Genomic DNA, 20,416 nt, shown 5'->3' with positions numbered 1-20,416 from the left:
GCATACAAAACTTGTATTTTATAAAATTCGTACGTCAGTTTGAATTAAATAAATAATATGTGCAACGTTGTGTAACGTCGTTTGTACTATAATGTATATATAAGTACTGCTTGGGCAAAATCAATACATACTTGCAGAACCTGCGCAGAGATCGTAAATGGAAATCTGCACATCCCCACTTTCGATAGATCAATTTGACCTCACATCCGGCTTCATGCTAAATCGTTCTTTCTGTCTCTGGAAGCGGTGCAGGTAAGACGTTTGTCCGTTATCTAGTTTTAGTTTTCCTTTAATCAATAATTGGTTATACTCGTAATCGGCTTGCAGTTAGTTATTCATTTCTCTTTCGTCTTTTTATTTTCAAACGTGTAGAATAATTAAAAATTTAATTTTAGAAATCAACATCGCTTGTCGACTTGATCGAATAGAAGAAATTATCGTTGAACATCAGTTTATTCGGGGACTGAAAGATCACTATTAACATCAAATATGTAAGTAACAATCTACATTCCAAAATTTTGCAAAAACTCGTGCTGGTGTCACGATTTTCTAACATTCTCTCTAATGCACAGTTCTATCTTCGTTTCTTATAAAAATTATTCTTTTGTCGGCCATTTTACAAATATCTGCAATGCGTCATTACTAAACTTCTTCTACTGCACTATAGAAATTCAAAAAATTAATGTTATATAATCTTTACGTTTTTCTGATTTAGTATTTCTCTGTGAATATAGCATTTGATAAGTTTTAAATCTTGTATAAATTAATAGATTTGTCTCTAATAGTGTCGCTTAAATAAGGTTACATTAATTTTTCTATAATATGATATTGTTTAAATCATGAAAATAGTCTATTTAGTTATGAATTTGAATTACATTGAAGTGATTGCCTATTAAAGGTTACGACAAGTAGTTGGGACTTTGAGCGCTTTGAGATCTAGGTGTGTATAAAAATAAATATTACATTTTACACATCCCAAAAATGAAGATTTAGTCAAATTTTAACCTTTTCGGCAAGGCGTGGTTGACTACGCCATGTTATCCAATGGCCGGGGTGCGATCAATACTTTTGCACTGTGAATTTTCCGTAAGCCATATTACTGACTTAATGAAAATTATATAATAGATTGATGATGTCATACAAGGAAAATTTATCAAATAAAACTATATTTTGATATAATAGTTTGAATGTTATCGTAGAAAGCGAGATAAATTAATCAAAACATATCTCTCGATTCTCGGCGGCCATATTACATATTTCGGCTTTAGCCCACGATCGTACTGAAAAGGTTAACTAATATTTTGTAAATCTCGCAAAAATTTATATGAATTGATAAACAGTTTCGAAGTTGAACAAAATTTCAATAATGCAAAATCACAGATCTTTTCGTTACTATTACAATTACAATAAATTATTGAGTTTCTCTTGAAAAGTAGACCAAATTATTTCCTCTGCACAATTTACAAAACAGAAAACCTCAATAATTAATTGTTTAAGTTTCATATAGTGGCTATCACATTGTGCAATATAATTTTAAAGTTTTTAATACCTTCACTATCAATATTTGTGTCAATCATAGCCTCAAATACAATTTAATTTTACATTAATATTGAATATTAATAGTTTTTAATAACTACTATTTGGAATTCAATACTAGAAAAGATAAGTTTGTAGTTCTATTAGTTTATCAAGGCATTATAATATGTACCTCTCATTTTGGCATGCCTCCATAATGTTTATCAATGGAGCATGAATGCTTGTGAGAGGGAAAGCAATGTGAATATGCCTTCGGAATCCACACATGTCTGTCTGGAGCCGTTTCTCAATGTTCACTACATTTATACATAACCCTATTTCTCGAATACTCTACTAATAGAAAAATTTTATCAATATTAATGTTATGTATTCTTTTTTGTTTTGTAGGACGTACGGAGCTATGTCTAACGGTTACACCAATGGAAACTACCGAGGTGGTAATAAAGTTCCCAGAAGAGGATATGGAGGAACCAACAGCACCACTAACGGACGTTTTGGAAATCGGAACAACCAGAACTCCAAGAGCAGTGCTGGTACTAATCTAAGGAAACCAAATTGGAGCTTCGAAAATTTGAAGCCATTCAAGAAAGATTTCTACGTTCCTCATCCCAATGTACAAGGACGTCATCCACGAGATGTAGACATATTTAGACAAGAAAACCAAATTACATTGAAGGGAGACAAGGTCCCCAATCCTATTCAACATTTTGAAGAGGGAAATTTCCCTGATTATGTAATGCAAGGTATTAGAAAACAAGGATTCAATGAACCAACAGCTATTCAAGCACAGGGATGGCCAATTGCAATGTCGGGTCAAAATATGGTTGGAATAGCACAAACTGGATCTGGAAAAACACTAGGATATATTTTGCCTGCGATAGTACACATTAATAGCCAGCAGCCACTGAATCGTGGTGATGGCCCCATTGCTCTCATTTTAGCACCAACCAGGGAATTGGCCCAACAGATCCAAAGTGTCGCTAACGATTTTGGTTCTTTGTCCTACGTAAGGAACACATGTATTTTTGGTGGTGCACCAAAGGGAAGTCAAGCACGTGATTTGGAACGGGGAGTTGAAATTTGTATCGCAACTCCTGGACGACTAATCGACTTTTTGGAGCGTGGCACAACAAATTTACGCAGATGTACCTATTTAGTGTTGGATGAAGCTGATAGGATGTTGGACATGGGATTCGAGCCACAAATTCGAAAAATTATTGAACAAATTAGACCAGACAGACAAGTTCTTATGTGGTCTGCAACTTGGCCAAAGGAAGTCAGAAACCTTGCAGAAGAATATCTTACAAATTACACACAGTTGAACATTGGGTCGTTAACATTGGCAGCCAATCATAATATTCTTCAAATCGTTGATGTCTGCCAGGAACATGAAAAAGAAACAAAGTACGTAACACTATTCTGATGTGTATTTCATTATCACATTTTATCCTCGTTTTCTTATTCCCACAATTTTAACACTTTATCTACCGGAAGCCTGTTAGTAGGATCTTCAATAATTATGCTGTACCAAAGGAAGGCTTAAAAATCATTTTTTGCATAATAAATCTAAAGGAAATTCGTAGATTACGCCACTGGGGTGACATAGTGGGTGACGATTGAAATTGCTATAGCTGTTGAAATATCCATTAAACAATCTTTAGCCATAAACCATAGACATTCAAAAATTATGAAATCATCGCCGGTACATAATGTGTTGACATAGATAACTTTTCTGATGATACTAATAGATGATATTATGTGATTCTACGTAAGATTTTCCTCTAAGAAGAACTGACTTTTGTTTCTGTATAAAAACTTTTTTTCTTTCTTAATTTGGTTAAGTTAAAACATAATTTCTTTTATTTCTAGGTTGGGGTCACTCCTTCAGGAAATTGGTAATGTCAATGACGATGGTGGAAAGACTATAATTTTTGTAGAAACAAAGAAGAAAGTGGAGAATATCACAAGAAATATTCGTCGCTATGGATGGCCTGCAGTGTGCATGCATGGTGACAAATCACAACAAGAACGAGATCACGTTCTTAGAGGTATGTATTGCGTACAATAGCCTATTTTTATACATTCAAAGTACTTCATCATATGTTTTCGTCTATTAATGCTGCTTGCATTTTTCAATTAAATTTTAGAATTTAGGAACAACAGAGGTTCAATTCTTGTAGCAACGGACGTTGCTGCTCGTGGATTGGGTAAATATTATAATCTTCTAAGTTTAATTAAAGATGTGAGACTTTCAAGAATGCGTTGATGCTTAGATAGATAAACTGCATTTGCGAAAATCTATACTTGTCTAGAAAGGAATAGGGGGTAAAGTGGCGATGTAGCACAGACTGGTTATATGAAGGTGATGCCTCACAATATTTAGCATAAATGTAAACTTAATCATTTCGAAAATAGTTTTCAAACTTGCAGAAAACAAAGTATAAATATCTTTTGTTAAATGAGTATGTATTACTCTGTAGAATTTGGTGATGAATGAATAGGGTATATACCAAGTGATACAAAAAAATTAACATTGCACCGAAAATGTTTCTAATACAAATTCTCAAACTTTACATAAGCTTACAGTTTTAAATAGACGGCATTAGTTAGCTGGTATGTTTATATGTTTTTATTTATTTGTATCACTTTAATTCACGTACGTGTATATATATATATACAAATATACAACTTTTTTTTCTTAATAGTTATGTTCTCGCAGTATAGGGTTTTTTTTTTCTTATATTACCATATATAGGGTTCGGAAATATTTATTCGTGATTAGTGTTCTATAATAAAGAGGTACGTAGGTCATTATACGAGGGACTAAAACTTTTGAAGTAGGTCAGTGTTTTATTTATTTAGCAATTGAAAAGGGAAATGAGATTTTTTTTATAAAAAATTTTATAATTAGCATCTTTAGTCGACTGCTTGTAGGAATTATCGACAATACATATTTTTTTATTAGTTTTTACTATTTTACCAGCGTTACAAAGAATTTACTAATGCAATCTATTTTTTTAAACGAATTGAAAACGAAAAGGAACAATGTTTAAAATCATGCGCTTGTGTTAAAGAATTGAGAGCAAATATTGGAATACAGGAAACTAGGAGTAAGTGTGGGCATCTTATAATTTATGTTAATCAGTCTGGTTGTCCTTTGTTTCAGAGGCACATGGTGCACAAATTGTGTTGAGTGTGCGATGAAAACGATCGTTCGATAAGAAAACATGGCTCACTCACTGTACATGCGCAATTGTGTTTTGCACATAATACTGTACTTAATGTGCCTCTGTGTTCAGCCTGTGTACCACGCAAGTAGTAAAGTGGTGCGCGGGTGGTGCCGTTATCGCGCTGGTTGGGTGTGAGACTTATCACGGGCTTAACCGTGGTTTGCATTTTGGTACAACCGTCACACTTCATAGCCAATGCTCAGCCGGTGTCAGAGACAACAATCTATTGATTTTGCTACTATCGCTACTCGCTGGTGATGCTTAGGACACAACATTGCGATGTGTACTTGCATTCAAGAATAGCGCCTCTGGGGCTCTCTGGTATGCAGTCACATGGAATGCAATGTTCAGCGGTAACAGGGTTTGTATGTATTACTATGCAGCTAACTTACATTCATATGCATTTAACTCGGTTCTGAAGTTGATGCAAACTTTTCGAAAATATTCTTCGTAAACCTTTCATATTTAAGAATTAAGATCAGGGTCATATAACAACTCCTGAAACAATTTATTAATTAAAACTATAGTTTATATGACGTAGGCATGATCTATACCATATAAATGAAATACATCTAGGAATATTAAACTGTATATTATCTTAAAATACGAAGACTATTAGAACATTCGCTAATAAAAGCTTTGTTCAAAGCTTTACATTCATGGTACAGTTACTTTTCATTAATGGTTAATCTGTTTTTCATATTCAGAGTTATATTTAATATATTTCAACCTTTATGAAATAGTAGTGAGTTTCTGTTAGTACTAGTGTTACTTAATTTATTAGAAATAATTGATACACAATTATAAAATGGCAATGTAATATATTTTAATTTACATCATGTGTTGGTATTTTCTAGAACTACAGATTACATATTTGGTACAAATGTATATATGAATGGTTAGTGTATGATTATAGGCTTAGCTGCATACATGTGATTCGAAAAGAAAAATGAACTGTAAAAAAGTTCATTTATTCTTTTTTTCTTTAAATTGAATAATGTATTTACTATCTTAACGCGATTAACGTAATGATAGAAAGAACATAACAATATGAAAATTTTCTAAACGAATTCATATATTATTAACATAACAAGCATAACTAATACTTATATTTCAAAATTTTCATATTCTAGTAGTACTCTTTCTAATGACGTAAATTCTTTAGATGTCGATGATGTAAAGTACGTGATCAACTTCGATTATCCGTCGTCATCTGAAGACTACATCCACAGAATTGGTAGAACCGGCCGTTCGAATTGTACGGGGACAAGTTATGCCTTCTTTACACCACAAAATAGTCGGCAGGCTAAAGACCTAATTAATGTACTTAAAGAAGCAAATCAAGTAGTAAATCCCAAGTTATCCGAACTTGCAGATAGAAGTGGAAATTACGGTGGCCGAAGTAAGCATATTAATCCAGCAGACAAAATTAAATATTCTATATTAAGTTAACGTAATAAAATAATAAATATTTTTCTGTATATTTTTAGATCGTTGGGGATACAGTAGCCGAGGAAGGGAAAACATGTTCTCCGGATCACACAAACGATTTGACATGGGCAGAAGTTCAAACTACTCTAGTTGATTTATTTAAACTTTTATAAATAAGTGAACTTCTTGGAGACCTAAAAACTTCTTACACTTTTTATTTAATCTGTGATTAAGGAAAGTTCTCCATGTAGGTTACATTACCATGTCCTTAGTTATGTGCTCGGCTGACTTTGTATGTTATTTTTATTTATGATCGTTAGTAATAGAGTAACTTCAAGAAGTACGCAAAACATCCTGACATATTTAAGTTATATAAAATAATAGTTTGTTATACTTCGACTTTTTTCACACATGAAGACGCGCAAAAAGTTACGAACAAGTAAAACGGTAGTTAAATGCCGTTCGAAAATGTTAAGTAAAGAGAATACTTAATATAGAAAGCTGTTCATGACAATCTTGTAAAATCAAATTTAAATTAGAAAATTACCACATATGTAATTTGTTATCTTAGAAATTTGTTTCGCTGATCATTTTCTAATCATAACTTCTGAAATTTGTAAGAATTATTTAAATATCTTTGAGTTGGCGCGTCTGGGAAGCAAGGACTCTGTGAGAGGTGAAGTAATAGTAACTATCAGTATTCATTCCAATTCTTTTTATATGATCAATTTGTTCTTGGTCATATTGCAAAGTTATTTTGTTAGTATAATGTCTGTCAAGTAAAATTGCAGACCGCACTGAGTGTGTAATGACTGTGAAGCTACACTTTTCTTACATGTATGTCTTACTAATATTTCTATTTATATTAAAATAGTCTCAATTTATTAAAGAGAAGTTTTTTCTATAATTTATTCCTCTAGTAAGGTTACCCATGTACAAAAAATGTAGTTTGACTCGAACTTTCCATCGATCTGACAGAATAATTCAAAACCGTCACGATTCTAAAACTTGGCGTTATATGTACTAAATGGTTTTGTTAATTCTGTATTTTCTAAACGTTTAAAGCACTCCAGAAATTGTCGCACGTCGCTGTATCAAATTTTTAGTTGTCAACAATAAATTTTAAACCGACAACTTCTAATCGTATTAATGTTTCACCTATTCCATTAAAAAAATTTAATCTTGATAACATAGATTCTTCATATTATTATTTAACATTTACATGTCACGATAGATTATTCATTGTTAATTTTATTTAGGCATAGAGTGATGTACAATGAATTGAAAAATTTACATTTAAGATCATTTATTATTTAAACATGCCTGTTATTGATCAAACAAGTGTATAAAAATGGAAGAACCCGTGCGCAAATCTCTACTCGATTCCATTCGAGAAGTTAAAAAACGCAATATATGTAGACTTATTTATTGTGCAAAAATTACAAACTGTGAACATATTGCACCGTTATTTGATACTACTATAAAGGATAAAAGTTCGCAATATATTACAGGAATACTTTTCGTTTATTCTGATTACGTGATTCACTTAATTGAAGGCTTGGAAGATGACCTATTTCAATTGTGTAATGAAGTGTTTATCATAAGTCCAGATATTATAATAAACATTAAATGTCTATACATTCAAAATGACTCTAAAAATAGATTTTTCAAAAAATGGCACTTCAAAAGAATGAATTATTGTGATTCTAAGACCGAGAAGTTAGACATGTTTGATGATACTTTCGAAAATATATCCAATATATACAAAACAGTAATTTTAAATTTACATAAATTATATATTGAATTGTGGAATGTATATCGATTCAAAAATCATGTAAGTGAACCGAAAATTATAATGATTTCTGTTATATTACAAATGATTTTAAACGTTGCTAAATGCTACACCAATTTGTCTGCAGCAAAAATTTATCGAAGAATTGGATTCAGTATCCAGAGAAGGTCATCCATGCATTCCATCTAAAGCAAACATTGAAATTATCCTTAAAAGTCGTTGGGGATACGATCTAAGAACATTAGTGAAGGATTACTGTGATCTAAAATATCCCATTAATTTCGACGATTATTCCCAAATTTCCAAAATGATTCAAGACATTAATTACAATTAAATAGAGAGAGGAAAAAAATAATATTTACATATGTAGAGAGGAAATTTCTTTGTATTACAGTGCTAAATAAAAACATTAAATAATAGTATTTATTATTGCATGTGGCGTAATGAAAGTTACTTAAATTACACAATTTGAATTCAAAAGCAACGTGCATATTTTATTGGTACAGTTTGCGTAGTGATTGTTTACAGAACTGTAAATAGAATTTATTTTTGCGAAAAATCTAAATATAGGTTATGTATGATTAGAGATGTTCCGATTCGCGAGTAATGATACGGGTACAATGGTGCTATGATACTATATAAATAGCGAAGAGAGCGAAAAGAATATATTCTTTTCTAATGGAAGCGTTTACGTTGGAGATACGAGTAGAGCTACGCTTAGCAGTCTATCATCAAAAGTGCCGCTCTGATGACGTTCTTTTCGATAATGGCGTAGCTACAATGTAAATAGTATCGCAGCTTCGTTGTACTCTCGTACATATTAGATATTAGGCCTGGCCCCAATCCATAATTATATTACAAAGCGTCGGTGCGAAGACGTGCCGCTTTATTTTATGTATAATTACATATTTGATAAAATATAAGTGCAAGTATGAAAAAATGTTTAGTTATAATCATTTTTGTTTATTAATATTATACTTAATTTATACGTAATCAACGATTAAGATTTTTATGTAACTGCTGTATAATAGTAGTTAATTAATCCCCAATTTAATCAAGAGTAATACACAATTGTGGCACTTTCTCTTGATTTGTTGTCTTTCAAATTGTCCTCTATGCTGGGTTTTATAACAAAGAATAGTTTACAACTCTCCAGATGTTTTATCATTCTTTCAGTGCGTAAATAAGCAGAAGCTCAAATTATATCAATCGTAATACTTTCGTATAAATTGAGTTGGCATTTTTGCATTGTTCATAGCATTTATTATATGTGCAGATATTAAGCACAAGCTGAATGAAGTAAAATAAAAATTATGAGTGTTTCATTACAAACAAGCGATCACAATGCAGATCATGCTATAGCAGGAGCTAGTAGTGGCTTTTTAACAAGATTCATATGTCAACCCTTAGATGTTGTAAAAATTAGGTTCCAGGTAAAGCTGTGCAAACATAAAATATTTATGATATTGCATACACTGTAGTTAAAAGAGATACTTAATATTATAGTTACAAGTTGAACCTATTAAGGACCATCATGTTAGTAAATATCATTCCATAGCACAAACATTTTCTTTAATAATTAAAGAGGAAGGAATTCTCGCGTTATGGAAAGGACATGTTCCTGCTCAAATACTTTCAGTCATATATGGGACGGGTCAGGTAAAACATAAGAATTACAAAAATATTCTTATATCAGTATATGCGACAGTGTCTATATTTTTCAGTTTTACTCCTATAATATATTTATGAAAGCTTTCAAAAACTTACCACAACTAGAAGAATGGAAATTTTCAACAAAATTTCTAGCAGGAGCAGGTGCAGGTTGTGTAGCTACAGTTGCATCGTTTCCTTGCGATACTATAAGAACTAGATTAGTGGCACAATCGAATAAACATCCAATATATAAGGGTGTAATACATTCTTGCAGGTGAGTTTTTGATAAAAAGAAAAGTGAGGTACTGATATAGATAATTATGCTCTCTGAAAAAATTTATTTTCAGTTGCATCATTCAACATGAATCTCCACGGGCATTTTTTAATGGATTGGTGCCAACTTTACTACAAATTATACCACATTCTGGCTTGCAATTTGCATTTTATGGGCTTTTTAGTGATTTGTATAAAAAATATAGTAGTGATACTAATATAAGTTTTTATAATTCTATGGTATCTGGCAGTGCAGCAGGCCTTTTATCTAAAACTGCAGTATATCCACTAGATCTTAGCAGAAAAAGATTACAAATACAGGGATTTGAGCATGGTAGAAAAGGTTTTGGAAGTTTTTTCTCCTGCACAGGATTGCTAGATTGTTTAAGGCTGACCGTAAAAGTAGAAGGTCTAAGAGGATTATTTAAGGGTTTAGCACCAAGTCAGATAAAAGCTGCAGCAACTACAGCATTGCATTTCACTACATACGAACAGAGTTTAGTGTTAATAAAAGCAATAAGAAAATTGTATGATTCAGAAACAAAATGATTACATACAATGCTAATCAACAATAGTGTAATTCAGCGAATTCTACAAATATTGTATAAATTTTCAAAGGTATACAAATTGATTCATAAGTATGTACATATAAATACAAAATATTAGCGAATGTACTGGGTTGATACAGACAATTATAATACATTAATTATATTTTGTAGTATTACTTATATTTGTAGAGGTGTAGGCATTTGGTCTGGTGTTCCATTCAAAACTGCTAGAATATTTTTGGCAGTGATTCTTGACATTTCCTCCCGCGTTTCCATGGCGGCACTGCCAATATGAGGTAGTATTACTGAAATAGGGGTTTATTAAAATTTCTGCAATTAATCATAAATTTTAACCCGTTGCACCTGAAGCAAGTTTAATTTCAAAATCAAGACATTTCTTTCAGCCTAGAACATATTCATTCTATGTAATAAAAAAAAATTTTAATTAAAATGTTTTACATTCTGCACATGAATCTTTGACATTGTTTTCTCATACAACATTTGAACTTTTAGCAATTTATAGAATACAGACGAATTTAATAATGTAAAAACTGTTTTGAATAATGGTATGGCAATTTTTACTGACACCTCGGAATCACCATTCGAGTGCAAAGGGTTATATGTGTAAGCATTATATTTACCACAATTATCTAATTTTAATAATTCGCTGTCCAATGGAATGGGCTCTGGAGTCATAACATCTAACCCAGCTGCTCTAATCCTTCCTTCTTTTAAAGCTTCTATTAAAGCAGATTGATCAACAACTTCCCCCCTACTAACATTAATGAATATAGCAGATCTTTTCATTTTATCGAATGCACTCCGACTAAACATTTGTCTTGTTTCTTGTGTTAATGCTGTTGCAACTATTACAAAATCACTTCTTTGAAGTAGTTCATGGAGTTCTACTTTTTTCCCTCCAAATTCAGATGCTTCTGGTTTCATAGTTCTACTTGTATATAATATTTCGGCAGTATTAAAAGCTTTGAGAATTTTAGCCACTTGAGCACCTATGCGACCTAATCCTACTATTCCAATCGTGGATCCAGCTAAACCAGGACCACACATCCAAGTAGGTGACCATGCTTTCCATTCTCCCCTATAAACGATATTTGAATAGTTTAAGTATTAGGTCAGTGCAAAAGTTTGTGTTCGATACGAAATTAGCACAAACTTCTGTACTCTCCTAATAGATTAACATTGGTATATTGTACCATTGGTACACCTTGTACATTTTAATACATACTTGTAAATAGCTCTATTCGATTCCACTAATCGTCTAGATGTAGCTAACAACAATGCCACAGTTAATTCAGCTGTTGCATCTGTTAAAATTCCAGGTGTGTAACCCACTTTTATGTTCCTGTTTTTTAAAGCATTTAAATCCAAGTGATCTACTCCGACTGACATAGTGCCGACTACTTTTAATTGTGGTCCGGCAGCCTCTAAAACTTCATCATCTATTTTGTCTGTCAGTAAACAATAAACTCCGTCAACATTTTGTACTTTTGATAGCAATGTGGATCTTGGTATTGGTTCTGCTTTCTCCCATAAGATAATGTCACATCTACCAAAAGGTGTAGAGAAAAAAATAACTTTTCTTTGATATTATCACATGTATATTTGAAACATAAAATTTAACAAAATTTGTCTCAAATATTTGTAGATAATGTACTCGTTGATTATTGTACCGTATATGTACAATGTCAGATTTGAAAGCATGCTGTTTGTTGAGAGGATAAAAAATAGATAGGTACTTGCACATTAATTATTTTTTTAACTGTTTAAAAGGTACTTACTGTTCTTTCAATAAATTTAATCCAGCAGCTGGAATATCTGGGCGAGTAATTAAAACTTTTGGTCGACTCATTTTTGTTAACACGACTGTGGAAAATTTTAGGTTGTTTCCCGATGACAGTCTGGAAGTAATTGAGAGTAGTGGTTTTTGATTCGCCTTAGTCACTCGGATGAAACTTAGTAACATGTTGTTTTTATTATATTACTATAAAATTATTTTGTGTATAATTCACCTGACACGCTTATACACGTATTGGCGATAACGAAATAACCTCAGTTATTTTGATATTTTCTTTGATAATAAGTCATATATCAAAATTGAGAGAAAAATCATTTAATAAGTGATGTATTATACAATTATCTTTATTAAATGAAAATGTTGTTACATTAATTTACTTTCGAATAATACTTATAATAAATACATTTACATTTTTGGCAAAATGGAATATGAAGATAGAAACTTGAAGATTAAACTACTTTTTACATTGATAATTCTTCATAGCGACAGTAATTGTGTTTTTCATTAGCATGGTTACAGTCATTGGTCCAACACCTCCTGGTACAGGTGTAATATATCCAGCTACCTGTTTCACATTTTCAAAATCCACATCTCCTACTAATTTATACTTGTTTCCTACTTTTATTCTTGTTATTCCCACATCGATCACACAGGCTCCAGGTTTTATCATTTCCTTGGTGATTAAGCCAGGAACACCAGTTGATACTACCACTAAATCTGCTAATTTTGTGAATTTTGTCAATTCAGTCTTAGGAGTATGACGATGACATATTGATGTAGTCATATCTAAGGCTCCTATTTCATCTATGAAATAAATTGTTAAAATTTTCAATCCTAAAATTATATATACCATACACTGGAGAATGCTACAATACTAGAGGTGTGCGAGAATCCGATCGGGTCGAGAACCCGAAATTTTCGGATGCTCGCATATCTCTATACAATACACATGTAATAAAACAAAGTACCTTCACCACTCGAGTGCAGAAGTAAGGCAATTGGTAAACCAACATGTTTTGATCTTCCAACAACTACTGCATTTTTCCCGAAAGTCTCTATTTTACTCCTAACTATTAATTCTCTTACACCTAAAGCAGTCGCAGGTATGATGCCACGATTATTTAACGATAATCTACCTATATTTTCTAAATGAAACCCATCCACATCTTTGTGCGGTGCAATTGCTTGACATATTGCATTTTCATTTATATGATCAGATAATGGCAATTGAACAAGAATTCCATCTACATTTTCATTTTCATTTAAATGATGAATTTTTTTAACAAGATCTTCTTCTGGTATATTTTCATCTAAAAAGATGGTAGAGCTGTCAATCCCTGAAATATAAAAATAAAGCTTGTAATTTATTTCTCTATTATTATGATATCATCTTGTATTAATACAATATTATTGTACTCAATACAATTTATGCAATTTTTTCTTCCAGCTCTTTCTTACCAATAAAGCTTGCAACTTTCATCTTTCTTTGAACATAGATCTTACTTGCTGGATTATTACCAACTAGTATAGCTACTAAGTTTGGTTTTCTATTACCATCTTGTAACCAAGTGTCAACAGTCACTTTCAATTCTTTTTGTATGTCATTAGCAATCCGTTTGCCATCTATTATTATAGCTTCTTGCCTAAAAAATTGCGAGTTATATAAATGAGTGATCATTCACAAGCTTCTTAGTGAAATTACGAAATATATTACTTCTATTATTCTTATAATATCCACATTTTGTGGGAAGCTCATTTATATTTTTGGTATTTCAATAGACAACATAAGTTACTTACAAAATAGTTGATGTATGTAGTCTTCTTATAGGCCATTGGAAAACAGCTGCTAACACGTTTTTCCAAAAGAACATTATAAGTAAAAGAGTGCGGCTGAAAATTCTTCCAAAGCTACAAGTTTCGTGCAAATTCGGACTCAGACTGGTGCAACTTTATATTATCACCATTTTCACGATATCTTAGCGTTTATAAATGCTCCGGTGAAATGACTACACTTACTGTGAATGTGTACCAGTTGTCCGAGCGCAATAACGTCCAAACGTCTACACCGTGTTCCAGTGAAAGGTGGCATTCTTTTTTACTTTTCAAACGAGTTTCGCGGTTTCTTTCTCATTTTCTCCGAGTTACAACACTTCCGTTCACCATGCCAATTCATACACAAACCCATAAACTTAGAATGCATGCAGATCACTCGAGCAATGTGATTTTTGTTTACAAGACTATATTATCGATAGCACTAAAAATGTCCTGTGACGACTTTCTATAATAACCGCAAGAGGGCAAATAAAAGTCGTGATATATAGGGTGTCCTAGTCTATCCGTACACAACGAAGTGAACTTTTTTGAATAAGAAGTTCTGATTCCATCTGTCCGTTTGTTTTTTAGTAACCTAACTCTAAATGAGTCTTATTGTATTTAATTTAAATAGTGTAGCATTAACTGTAATTACAGGCAAGCCCATAAATTGCAACGCCTTTAAAAATCTTATCGTTGACGCTGAGCGCGACACGAAAATGGTAATGGGGCTCTAGATTGCATATATGTATGATAAAAAAATATTAAATCTACTATTACACTTCCTTTGTGCTACTGTGAACAGAAGATTGTAGTATTCTGATATGTTTTCGAAAGAAAACGCCTAAAATTATAATTACAACAACTTCATTACTATGTTGCAAATTTCAAATAATAGGAGCGGGATGGACAGCTGTTATAACAGTGAGTCCATTTCAGGTTTTTCTTTTCAAAAATCAGATTATAATGATAGTTAACAATTTTGACTGTGCACAGAAATGCATATGCAATGCACTTTACATAGAAACCTTCGATTTGTCATTAAAGTGGTTAGCGCGCCGCGATTGGTCGACAGATCAGCCAAACGCATCAAGCGTCACTTGTTTGGAGTAGTTTGGACTTGGACGCTCAATTTTCGGTCAGTTGTATTCGGAAAGTGCGACGATAAGGTGCTTGTTCCGCAGGGGAAGGGACGCCAGTATTTTATTTGCGAAAAGGACGCAGGTGTTACTATGTGAATGAATAAATTACAAGAAAGAGAACGCGTGGATCACGATGCGTGGAAAGTCGTGTGCGCTTAATTATTATCCTAGCCCGAATAATAGTCTATTGTGCACATAAGACTCGCGTTGTTTGCGGTGTTGCGAAACAGAGGGAATCGATTGTTAATTTACAAAGAAAAGGAAGTCCTGACGAGCACGATGTCTTTAAGTGCGAGCGCGGAAAACTTATCAACCGAGGGGCAAGTAAGTGAACGATTGTAATTCCATTTCCTCATATGACTCATGCGAGTCTTGTCATCACATTGCTGCGTCCAGTCATTATTCGTGAATTGTTCAATTTCTTTTCTACATATTACGCTTTCTCTACCGACGCTTTGGTAAACAGTCCGAAATCGGTTTCGATGGAAATAAAACCTGTTCAAACACAGTATACATGTTTTTCCCTCCCTGTCACCGTCTATGCGCTTACTGCACGTTTACCTGTTAATATATTAATATTTCCCACGGACATGATGTTCGGCGCGTGTTATGTTTGTCCAGCAGAAAGGGATTTTTAAATATCAATGCAAGTTCCCGTCTGCAGTTAATTTATTGAAGTTGCATACCCAGCCACTCCCATGACCATTCCAATACCCTTTCCACACACGTTTTTTTTCATGTTAAGCATACTGCAATCATTCATAGGATGTTTTATGGTTGCTTTTCTTATTGTTTCCCTACATGTTTCAAACATATTTTAAGCTAGCAGAAACTTGATTTGGATCAACAAAATAGCTAAATTTTAAAACAAATTCCTTTTTTTTTCTGTTTAATAGAACAATGAAAGGTGGAATATGTGCCTTGAGCTGGCGCTCGAGGGCGAGCGTCTATGTAAGGCTGGGGATTGCAAGTCCGGAGTGGCATTCTTCCAAGCTGCGATCCAAGCCGGCACAAATGACTTAAAGATATTAAGTGCAATTTACAGTCAACTGGGAAATGCATACTTTTACCTAGGAGATTATGTGAAAGCAATGCAATATCATAGACTGGACTTGACACTCGCACGTAACATGGGAGACAAACTAGGGGAAGCTAAGTCGAGTGGAAATTTGGGAAACACGTTGAAAGTGATGGGAAAGTTTGACGAGGCTATGATCTGTTGTAAAAGACACTTAGAGATTTCTAGAGAAATTGGAGACAAATTGAGCGAAGGAAGAGCTCTGTACAACTTGGGGAATGTTTACCATGCTAAGGGTAAGCAAGCCGGTAGGATAGGCCATCAGGATCCTGGGGAATTCTCTGAAGAAGTCAGACAGTGTCTAGAGCAAGCTGTTCAGTATTATGAAGAAAACTTAGAGCTGATGAAGGAGCTGGAAGATTCTGCTGCTCAGGGCAGAGCCTGTGGAAATCTAGGGAACACCTTCTATCTGTTAGGTGATTTTAAACAAGCAATTTATTATCACAATGAAAGACTAAAGATAGCCAAGGAATTTGGAGACAAAGCTGCTGAGAGGAGGGCCAACAGTAATTTAGGAAACTCACATATATTCCTTGGTGAATTTGAGAAGGCTGCACAGCATTATAAAAGGACTCTAGACCTTGCACAAGATTTACAGGACAGAGAAGTGGAAGCACAGGCTTGCTACTCGTTAGGAAACACATACACTCTTCTTAAGGACTACTCGACTGCAATAGAGTACCATTTGTGGCATCTTGAAATAGCTCGACAACTTAAAGACAGAGTGGGCGAGGGTCGTGCCTGTTGGTCTCTGGGTAATGCTTATGCAGCAATGGGAAATCACGAGAAAGCATTGCATTATGCTAATCTCCACCTAAACATCTCTAAAGAACTGGAAGATCCAATGGGCCAGGCCACAGCACAAATGAATGTTGATGATTTACAAAAGATCCTGGGCATAGAGAAAGGGCAACACGAAAATAACAAAGAGAATATTGCACAGAAGCTTTCAACCAATACTGGGTCAAATGTTAATATATCTTCACCCTGTAGATATAGACTTAGAAGGCAAAGTATGGATAACTTAGATCTTATTAAGGTAATTTGTAATTGCTTATGTATTTATGCCGGCAATAACGAATTCGTAATATAATTTGAAAATTTATTTTAGCTTACACCTGATGCAAAGCTGAAAGAGCAAGCAGAGTCCCAAATAGATAAAAGTAACAACGCGACTCCACAATTCACTCAAAAGGAAGAAGATAGTTTCTTTGATCTTCTGTCTCGTTTCCAATCTGGGAGAATGGATGACCAGCGTTGTGCTTTGAACACAAACCGAAGTCAGAAGTTCAGACCAATCACGCCGGAAGTATCTGATTCAGATGACAAGTGCGTACTTTTTAAACGTCCCTATTTCACGCATTTCTTTCATGAAAGAATACGGATTTAAATTCGTGTAATATTACTATGCTAGAATGCATAATTACACGTATATTAAGAACACGGATACTTAATTCGCGAATACACGGTTCATGAGTTCCGTGTACACGTCCAAAATTGTAGACTTTAGTATTTTTATTGAGAGCTATGTTGTCCCGTGTGATTCGGTATTAAAATGTACTTAAATGTACTTTTAGGGACGGAGAGGATTTGTTTGAGCTGATTGCGGGTATGCAGAGTAAAAGAATGGATGAGCAACGGGTGACGCTGCCTTATTTGCCCGGTCTAAACACTAACCAGGATGCGGACGACTCCTTCATTGAAATGCTTGTTAGGTGCCAGGTATGTACAGTTCGGATATGTACAGTTTTATAATCATTTTCTAATTGTAATGGTATAATCATTTGTTTAAGCAGAGTTCGCGTTTAGAGGATCAACGAAGTCCTCTACCTGCGTCGTCGACAGTGCAAGACGCCGAAGAAGATCATGGCCAGAGGGCCAATGGGACTCAAGCAGGTTCCACAGTTCCCGAGGAAGACCTTTTTGCCCTGATTCAAAGACTCCAAGCAGGGCGGATGGAAGATCAAAGGGCCTCAGGGCCTCGCAAACTGTGTTAAAAATGCTTGCGTATAACGGCAGGAAGCTACTTAATTTAAACGAAATCTCAACTTTATCTATATCGGACTTTATAGCTCTACGCAATAGTTATCTCATTTCATGGTTTATGAGACCTCCAGTGCTTAATTATACTGCGTCTCTTACTACGCAATCACGTGGATGGCAGCTACAGTAACGGGCCTAGAATCGAACAAATCTATATCCATACGAATCGATGTCTCAAACCGTACATTCTATGAATATCACTAGTATACTAAGGAGAGATTATTGGAGGAATTATTTTCACTTGGAATTGAAGGTTCTTTTTCATTGCCTTAGTAACATAGTGCCAAAACTTGTACATACGAGCTTAAGTTATGTACGCGATTGATCAGAAAATTATTTTTATCTCTTTTAAGCGGTCGTAAAGTATATATACGTTGATTAGAAAATTATTTCTTCTCTTTTTAAGTGATCGTGAAGTACAATATTATCAGTTCGTAGTGGGAACTAGGAAGGGGTTGGGTAGTTGACGACACAAAAAAGATATTCATTCTAGACCAGAGTTAACGTTTTGAACACTGCCAGGCACGAATCGGATAAGAGTCTTGTTAAAATATAGAGTATCGTATTTCGAAGATCTATTGATCCCGACGTAATTTGTTGCATATCTGGTATTGGAATAGTTGATTTCAGTAACCGATTATTTTTGTAAATGGCGGGGCTGCAGGTGAATCTGGTGCCAAACGTTTCTTCGTTGGTTGCTGTTTATTGAAAGCAAAGAACGGAATTGTTGGTCGTTGTATATTGTCTGCACTTTTTTGTAAAGTAACCGTTCTCTTTCTCTCTCTCTCTTCTCTATTTCTCTCTTCGTCTTTTGTACGTCGTTGGACGTACGTTCACAATCAAAATGAGTAACACGTACGGTTATATTAATTTATAACGAACGTTACCATTTTTCTCTTACGTTGTTCATGTACTTCGCCCATTCGAGAGGACGCTGACCCGAGTACTTGTGAGGGGGTTGACATTAATCTCAATAGTACCTAATTAACACAACCCATATAGTAATCTTCCAAAGCGCTGAAACTTAACTAACGAACTTAACTGTACGCGGGGGAATTCGATTTGTGTGAATTCTCTGATCTACACATCGATACAGTGTAAATGTATCACCTGATCTCCTTGTGTTCCGAATGAAAAAAAAAGAAGTCAAGTTTAAAAAGATGCTACAACGCGACACGTTCATTGAAGAATCGTATTCAACATTCCATTGAATACTCCATTGTATTTATATCCTTTAAAGATATCTATCGGATAAGTAACTTAAATTATTGTAAATTCTCGACGTTATTTATCTCTGACTACGCGTTAAGTCTATTATCAGACAAACAAAAATAAACGCTTCGGTAACAATTTTTAATATAACTTATGAAAAAAAAGAACTGTGAAAGAATGGAACAATGCCTTAATAAGTTATGCAATTCTATCGACCTAACAAGTTTGTGTGTCTGTACGTGTGCGGTCAGAGGTCAACACGGCCTCTTACGCCTACCTATGTGTATAAAAATTAAAAAAATGTAACTAATTATAAAAACCGACTATAAAAAAAAACTAAAACCGAGCCTGATCGAGGGACTATAAAATTATATCTTAAATATGGTTGAAAGAAACAAATATATATATTATAGTTTACGTCGTACGAATCGGTGGACGTGGTCTAATCGTAATTCCTGAATGTAGTGTTATTTTTCTTGTTGTTGAGAAAGATGCTATTAACTGTGAACTTGCGAGTTAAACTTTGTTCCAGTGGTGTACAAGCTTATTCGTCATCGTGGTCATTGATAGAATTGACATTGATTGATTCGTTATTCAGTTGATATAATGAGAGATGGATAACAATTATTTTTTGTAGAAATTATATTTGTACTACATTATATATACATATATAATTGTATTATATATATATATATATACATTTAGGTTTTCGATAAACGCGACGCCGCCATCGTAGTGTTAACTACTAACGAAATAGAGTTTTCTTTAAATTGTAATTTTTTACAAAGTCTGTTTTCGACGTAAACTCGCATTTCATCTTCGTATAGTTATGTATAATACAGAGATCTAA

The 20,416-nt window shown here is 33.7% G+C and overlaps 6 protein-coding genes across 10 annotated transcripts; 4 read left to right on the top strand and 2 right to left on the bottom strand.

Moving 5' to 3' along the window:
• Window positions 1-136: 136 nt before the first annotated feature.
• LOC143356845 (ATP-dependent RNA helicase p62) lies at window positions 137-7,334 on the top strand. Of its 3 annotated transcripts, none has more exons than XM_076792874.1 (8): window positions 137-252; window positions 396-491; window positions 899-940; window positions 1,924-2,940; window positions 3,406-3,584; window positions 3,684-3,743; window positions 5,932-6,168; window positions 6,257-7,334. In XM_076792874.1, coding segments are annotated over exons 2-8 (1,632 nt in total). In that variant the 5' UTR covers window positions 137-252; window positions 396-489; the 3' UTR covers window positions 6,352-7,334. The 3 variants fall into 3 exon arrangements, 2 of the variants coding, with proteins under 2 accessions (XP_076648989.1, XP_076648990.1); XR_013082741.1 differs by lacking the exon at window positions 6,257-7,334 and adding an exon at window positions 4,703-5,127 and having other exon boundaries at window positions 138-252; window positions 5,932-6,072; XM_076792875.1 differs by lacking the exon at window positions 899-940 and having other exon boundaries at window positions 138-252.
• A 69-nt stretch (window positions 7,335-7,403) lies between these two features.
• LOC143356854 (uncharacterized) lies at window positions 7,404-8,481 on the top strand. The gene is made up of 2 exons (XM_076792887.1): window positions 7,404-8,031; window positions 8,117-8,481. The coding sequence occupies exons 1-2, from the start codon at window positions 7,549-7,551 to the stop codon at window positions 8,321-8,323; spliced, it is 690 nt and encodes a 229-aa protein (XP_076649002.1). The 5' UTR covers window positions 7,404-7,548; the 3' UTR covers window positions 8,324-8,481.
• Window positions 8,482-8,670: 189 nt separating this feature from the next.
• LOC143356851 (mitochondrial thiamine pyrophosphate carrier) lies at window positions 8,671-10,464 on the top strand. 3 transcript variants are annotated; one of them, XM_076792885.1, is made up of 5 exons: window positions 8,671-8,918; window positions 9,266-9,422; window positions 9,496-9,648; window positions 9,714-9,916; window positions 9,990-10,464. In XM_076792885.1, exons 2-5 carry the CDS (start codon window positions 9,303-9,305, stop codon window positions 10,462-10,464), a joined length of 951 nt encoding a protein of 316 aa, XP_076649000.1. In that variant the 5' UTR covers window positions 8,671-8,918; window positions 9,266-9,302. The 3 variants fall into 3 exon arrangements, with proteins under 3 accessions (XP_076649000.1, XP_076648999.1, XP_076648998.1); XM_076792884.1 differs by having other exon boundaries at window positions 8,671-8,930; XM_076792883.1 differs by having other exon boundaries at window positions 8,671-9,422.
• Window positions 10,465-10,469: 5 nt separating this feature from the next.
• On the bottom strand, window positions 10,470-12,605 carry LOC143356847 (glyoxylate reductase/hydroxypyruvate reductase-like). The gene is made up of 4 exons (XM_076792878.1): window positions 12,263-12,605; window positions 11,710-12,030; window positions 11,105-11,562; window positions 10,470-10,768 (listed from the first exon to the last, which is right to left on the bottom strand). The coding sequence occupies exons 1-4, from the start codon at window positions 12,445-12,447 to the stop codon at window positions 10,641-10,643; spliced, it is 1,092 nt and encodes a 363-aa protein (XP_076648993.1). The 5' UTR covers window positions 12,448-12,605; the 3' UTR covers window positions 10,470-10,640.
• A 4-nt stretch (window positions 12,606-12,609) lies between these two features.
• LOC143356849 (bifunctional methylenetetrahydrofolate dehydrogenase/cyclohydrolase, mitochondrial-like) lies at window positions 12,610-14,694 on the bottom strand. Its single transcript, XM_076792880.1, has 5 exons — window positions 14,296-14,694; window positions 14,077-14,122; window positions 13,738-13,922; window positions 13,248-13,616; window positions 12,610-13,083 (listed from the first exon to the last, which is right to left on the bottom strand). Exons 1-5 carry the CDS (start codon window positions 14,366-14,368, stop codon window positions 12,734-12,736), a joined length of 1,023 nt encoding a protein of 340 aa, XP_076648995.1. The 5' UTR covers window positions 14,369-14,694; the 3' UTR covers window positions 12,610-12,733.
• Window positions 14,695-15,209: 515 nt separating this feature from the next.
• Pins (G-protein-signaling modulator pins) lies at window positions 15,210-20,411 on the top strand. The gene is made up of 5 exons (XM_076791520.1): window positions 15,210-15,557; window positions 16,130-17,350; window positions 17,423-17,640; window positions 17,889-18,033; window positions 18,108-20,411. The coding sequence occupies exons 1-5, from the start codon at window positions 15,513-15,515 to the stop codon at window positions 18,306-18,308; spliced, it is 1,830 nt and encodes a 609-aa protein (XP_076647635.1). The 5' UTR covers window positions 15,210-15,512; the 3' UTR covers window positions 18,309-20,411.
• Window positions 20,412-20,416: the final 5 nt, after the last annotated feature.

Source organism: Halictus rubicundus, chromosome 8, assembly GCF_050948215.1.
Source record: "Halictus rubicundus isolate RS-2024b chromosome 8, iyHalRubi1_principal, whole genome shotgun sequence".
NCBI classification, from domain to species: Eukaryota; Metazoa; Arthropoda; class Insecta; order Hymenoptera; family Halictidae; genus Halictus; species Halictus rubicundus.
This window is presented reverse-complemented; position numbering and strand designations above follow the sequence as displayed.

Coding starts and splice junctions, on each gene's coding strand:
- LOC143356845 (XM_076792874.1), top strand. Junction 3,585..3,683: donor ACGAGATCACGTTCTTAGAG/GTATGTATTGCG, acceptor ATTAAATTTTAG/AATTTAGGAACAACAGAGGT. Junction 3,744..5,931: donor CGTTGCTGCTCGTGGATTGG/GTAAATATTATA, acceptor TAAATTCTTTAG/ATGTCGATGATGTAAAGTAC.
- LOC143356854 (XM_076792887.1), top strand. CDS start 7,549: ATGGAAGAACCCGTGCGCAAATCTCTACTCGATTCCATTCGAGAAGTT. Junction 8,032..8,116: donor TATATCGATTCAAAAATCAT/GTAAGTGAACCG, acceptor ATTTGTCTGCAG/CAAAAATTTATCGAAGAATT.
- LOC143356851 (XM_076792885.1), top strand. CDS start 9,303: ATGAGTGTTTCATTACAAACAAGCGATCACAATGCAGATCATGCTATA. Junction 9,423..9,495: donor TTGTAAAAATTAGGTTCCAG/GTAAAGCTGTGC, acceptor TTAATATTATAG/TTACAAGTTGAACCTATTAA. Junction 9,917..9,989: donor GGTGTAATACATTCTTGCAG/GTGAGTTTTTGA, acceptor ATTTATTTTCAG/TTGCATCATTCAACATGAAT.
- LOC143356847 (XM_076792878.1), bottom strand. CDS start 12,447: ATGTTACTAAGTTTCATCCGAGTGACTAAGGCGAATCAAAAACCACTA. Junction 11,563..11,709: donor TCGAATAGAGCTATTTACAA/GTATGTATTAAA, acceptor TATCGTTTATAG/GGGAGAATGGAAAGCATGGT. Junction 10,769..11,104: donor ATTAAAATTAGATAATTGTG/GTAAATATAATG, acceptor CCCCTATTTCAG/TAATACTACCTCATATTGGC.
- LOC143356849 (XM_076792880.1), bottom strand. CDS start 14,368: ATGCCACCTTTCACTGGAACACGGTGTAGACGTTTGGACGTTATTGCG. Junction 13,617..13,737: donor GAAAGTTGCAAGCTTTATTG/GTAAGAAAGAGC, acceptor TTTATATTTCAG/GGATTGACAGCTCTACCATC. Junction 13,084..13,247: donor TCTGCACTCGAGTGGTGAAG/GTACTTTGTTTT, acceptor TTTATTTCATAG/ATGAAATAGGAGCCTTAGAT.
- Pins (XM_076791520.1), top strand. CDS start 15,513: ATGTCTTTAAGTGCGAGCGCGGAAAACTTATCAACCGAGGGGCAA. Junction 15,558..16,129: donor ACTTATCAACCGAGGGGCAA/GTAAGTGAACGA, acceptor TCTGTTTAATAG/AACAATGAAAGGTGGAATAT. Junction 17,351..17,422: donor ATAACTTAGATCTTATTAAG/GTAATTTGTAAT, acceptor AATTTATTTTAG/CTTACACCTGATGCAAAGCT.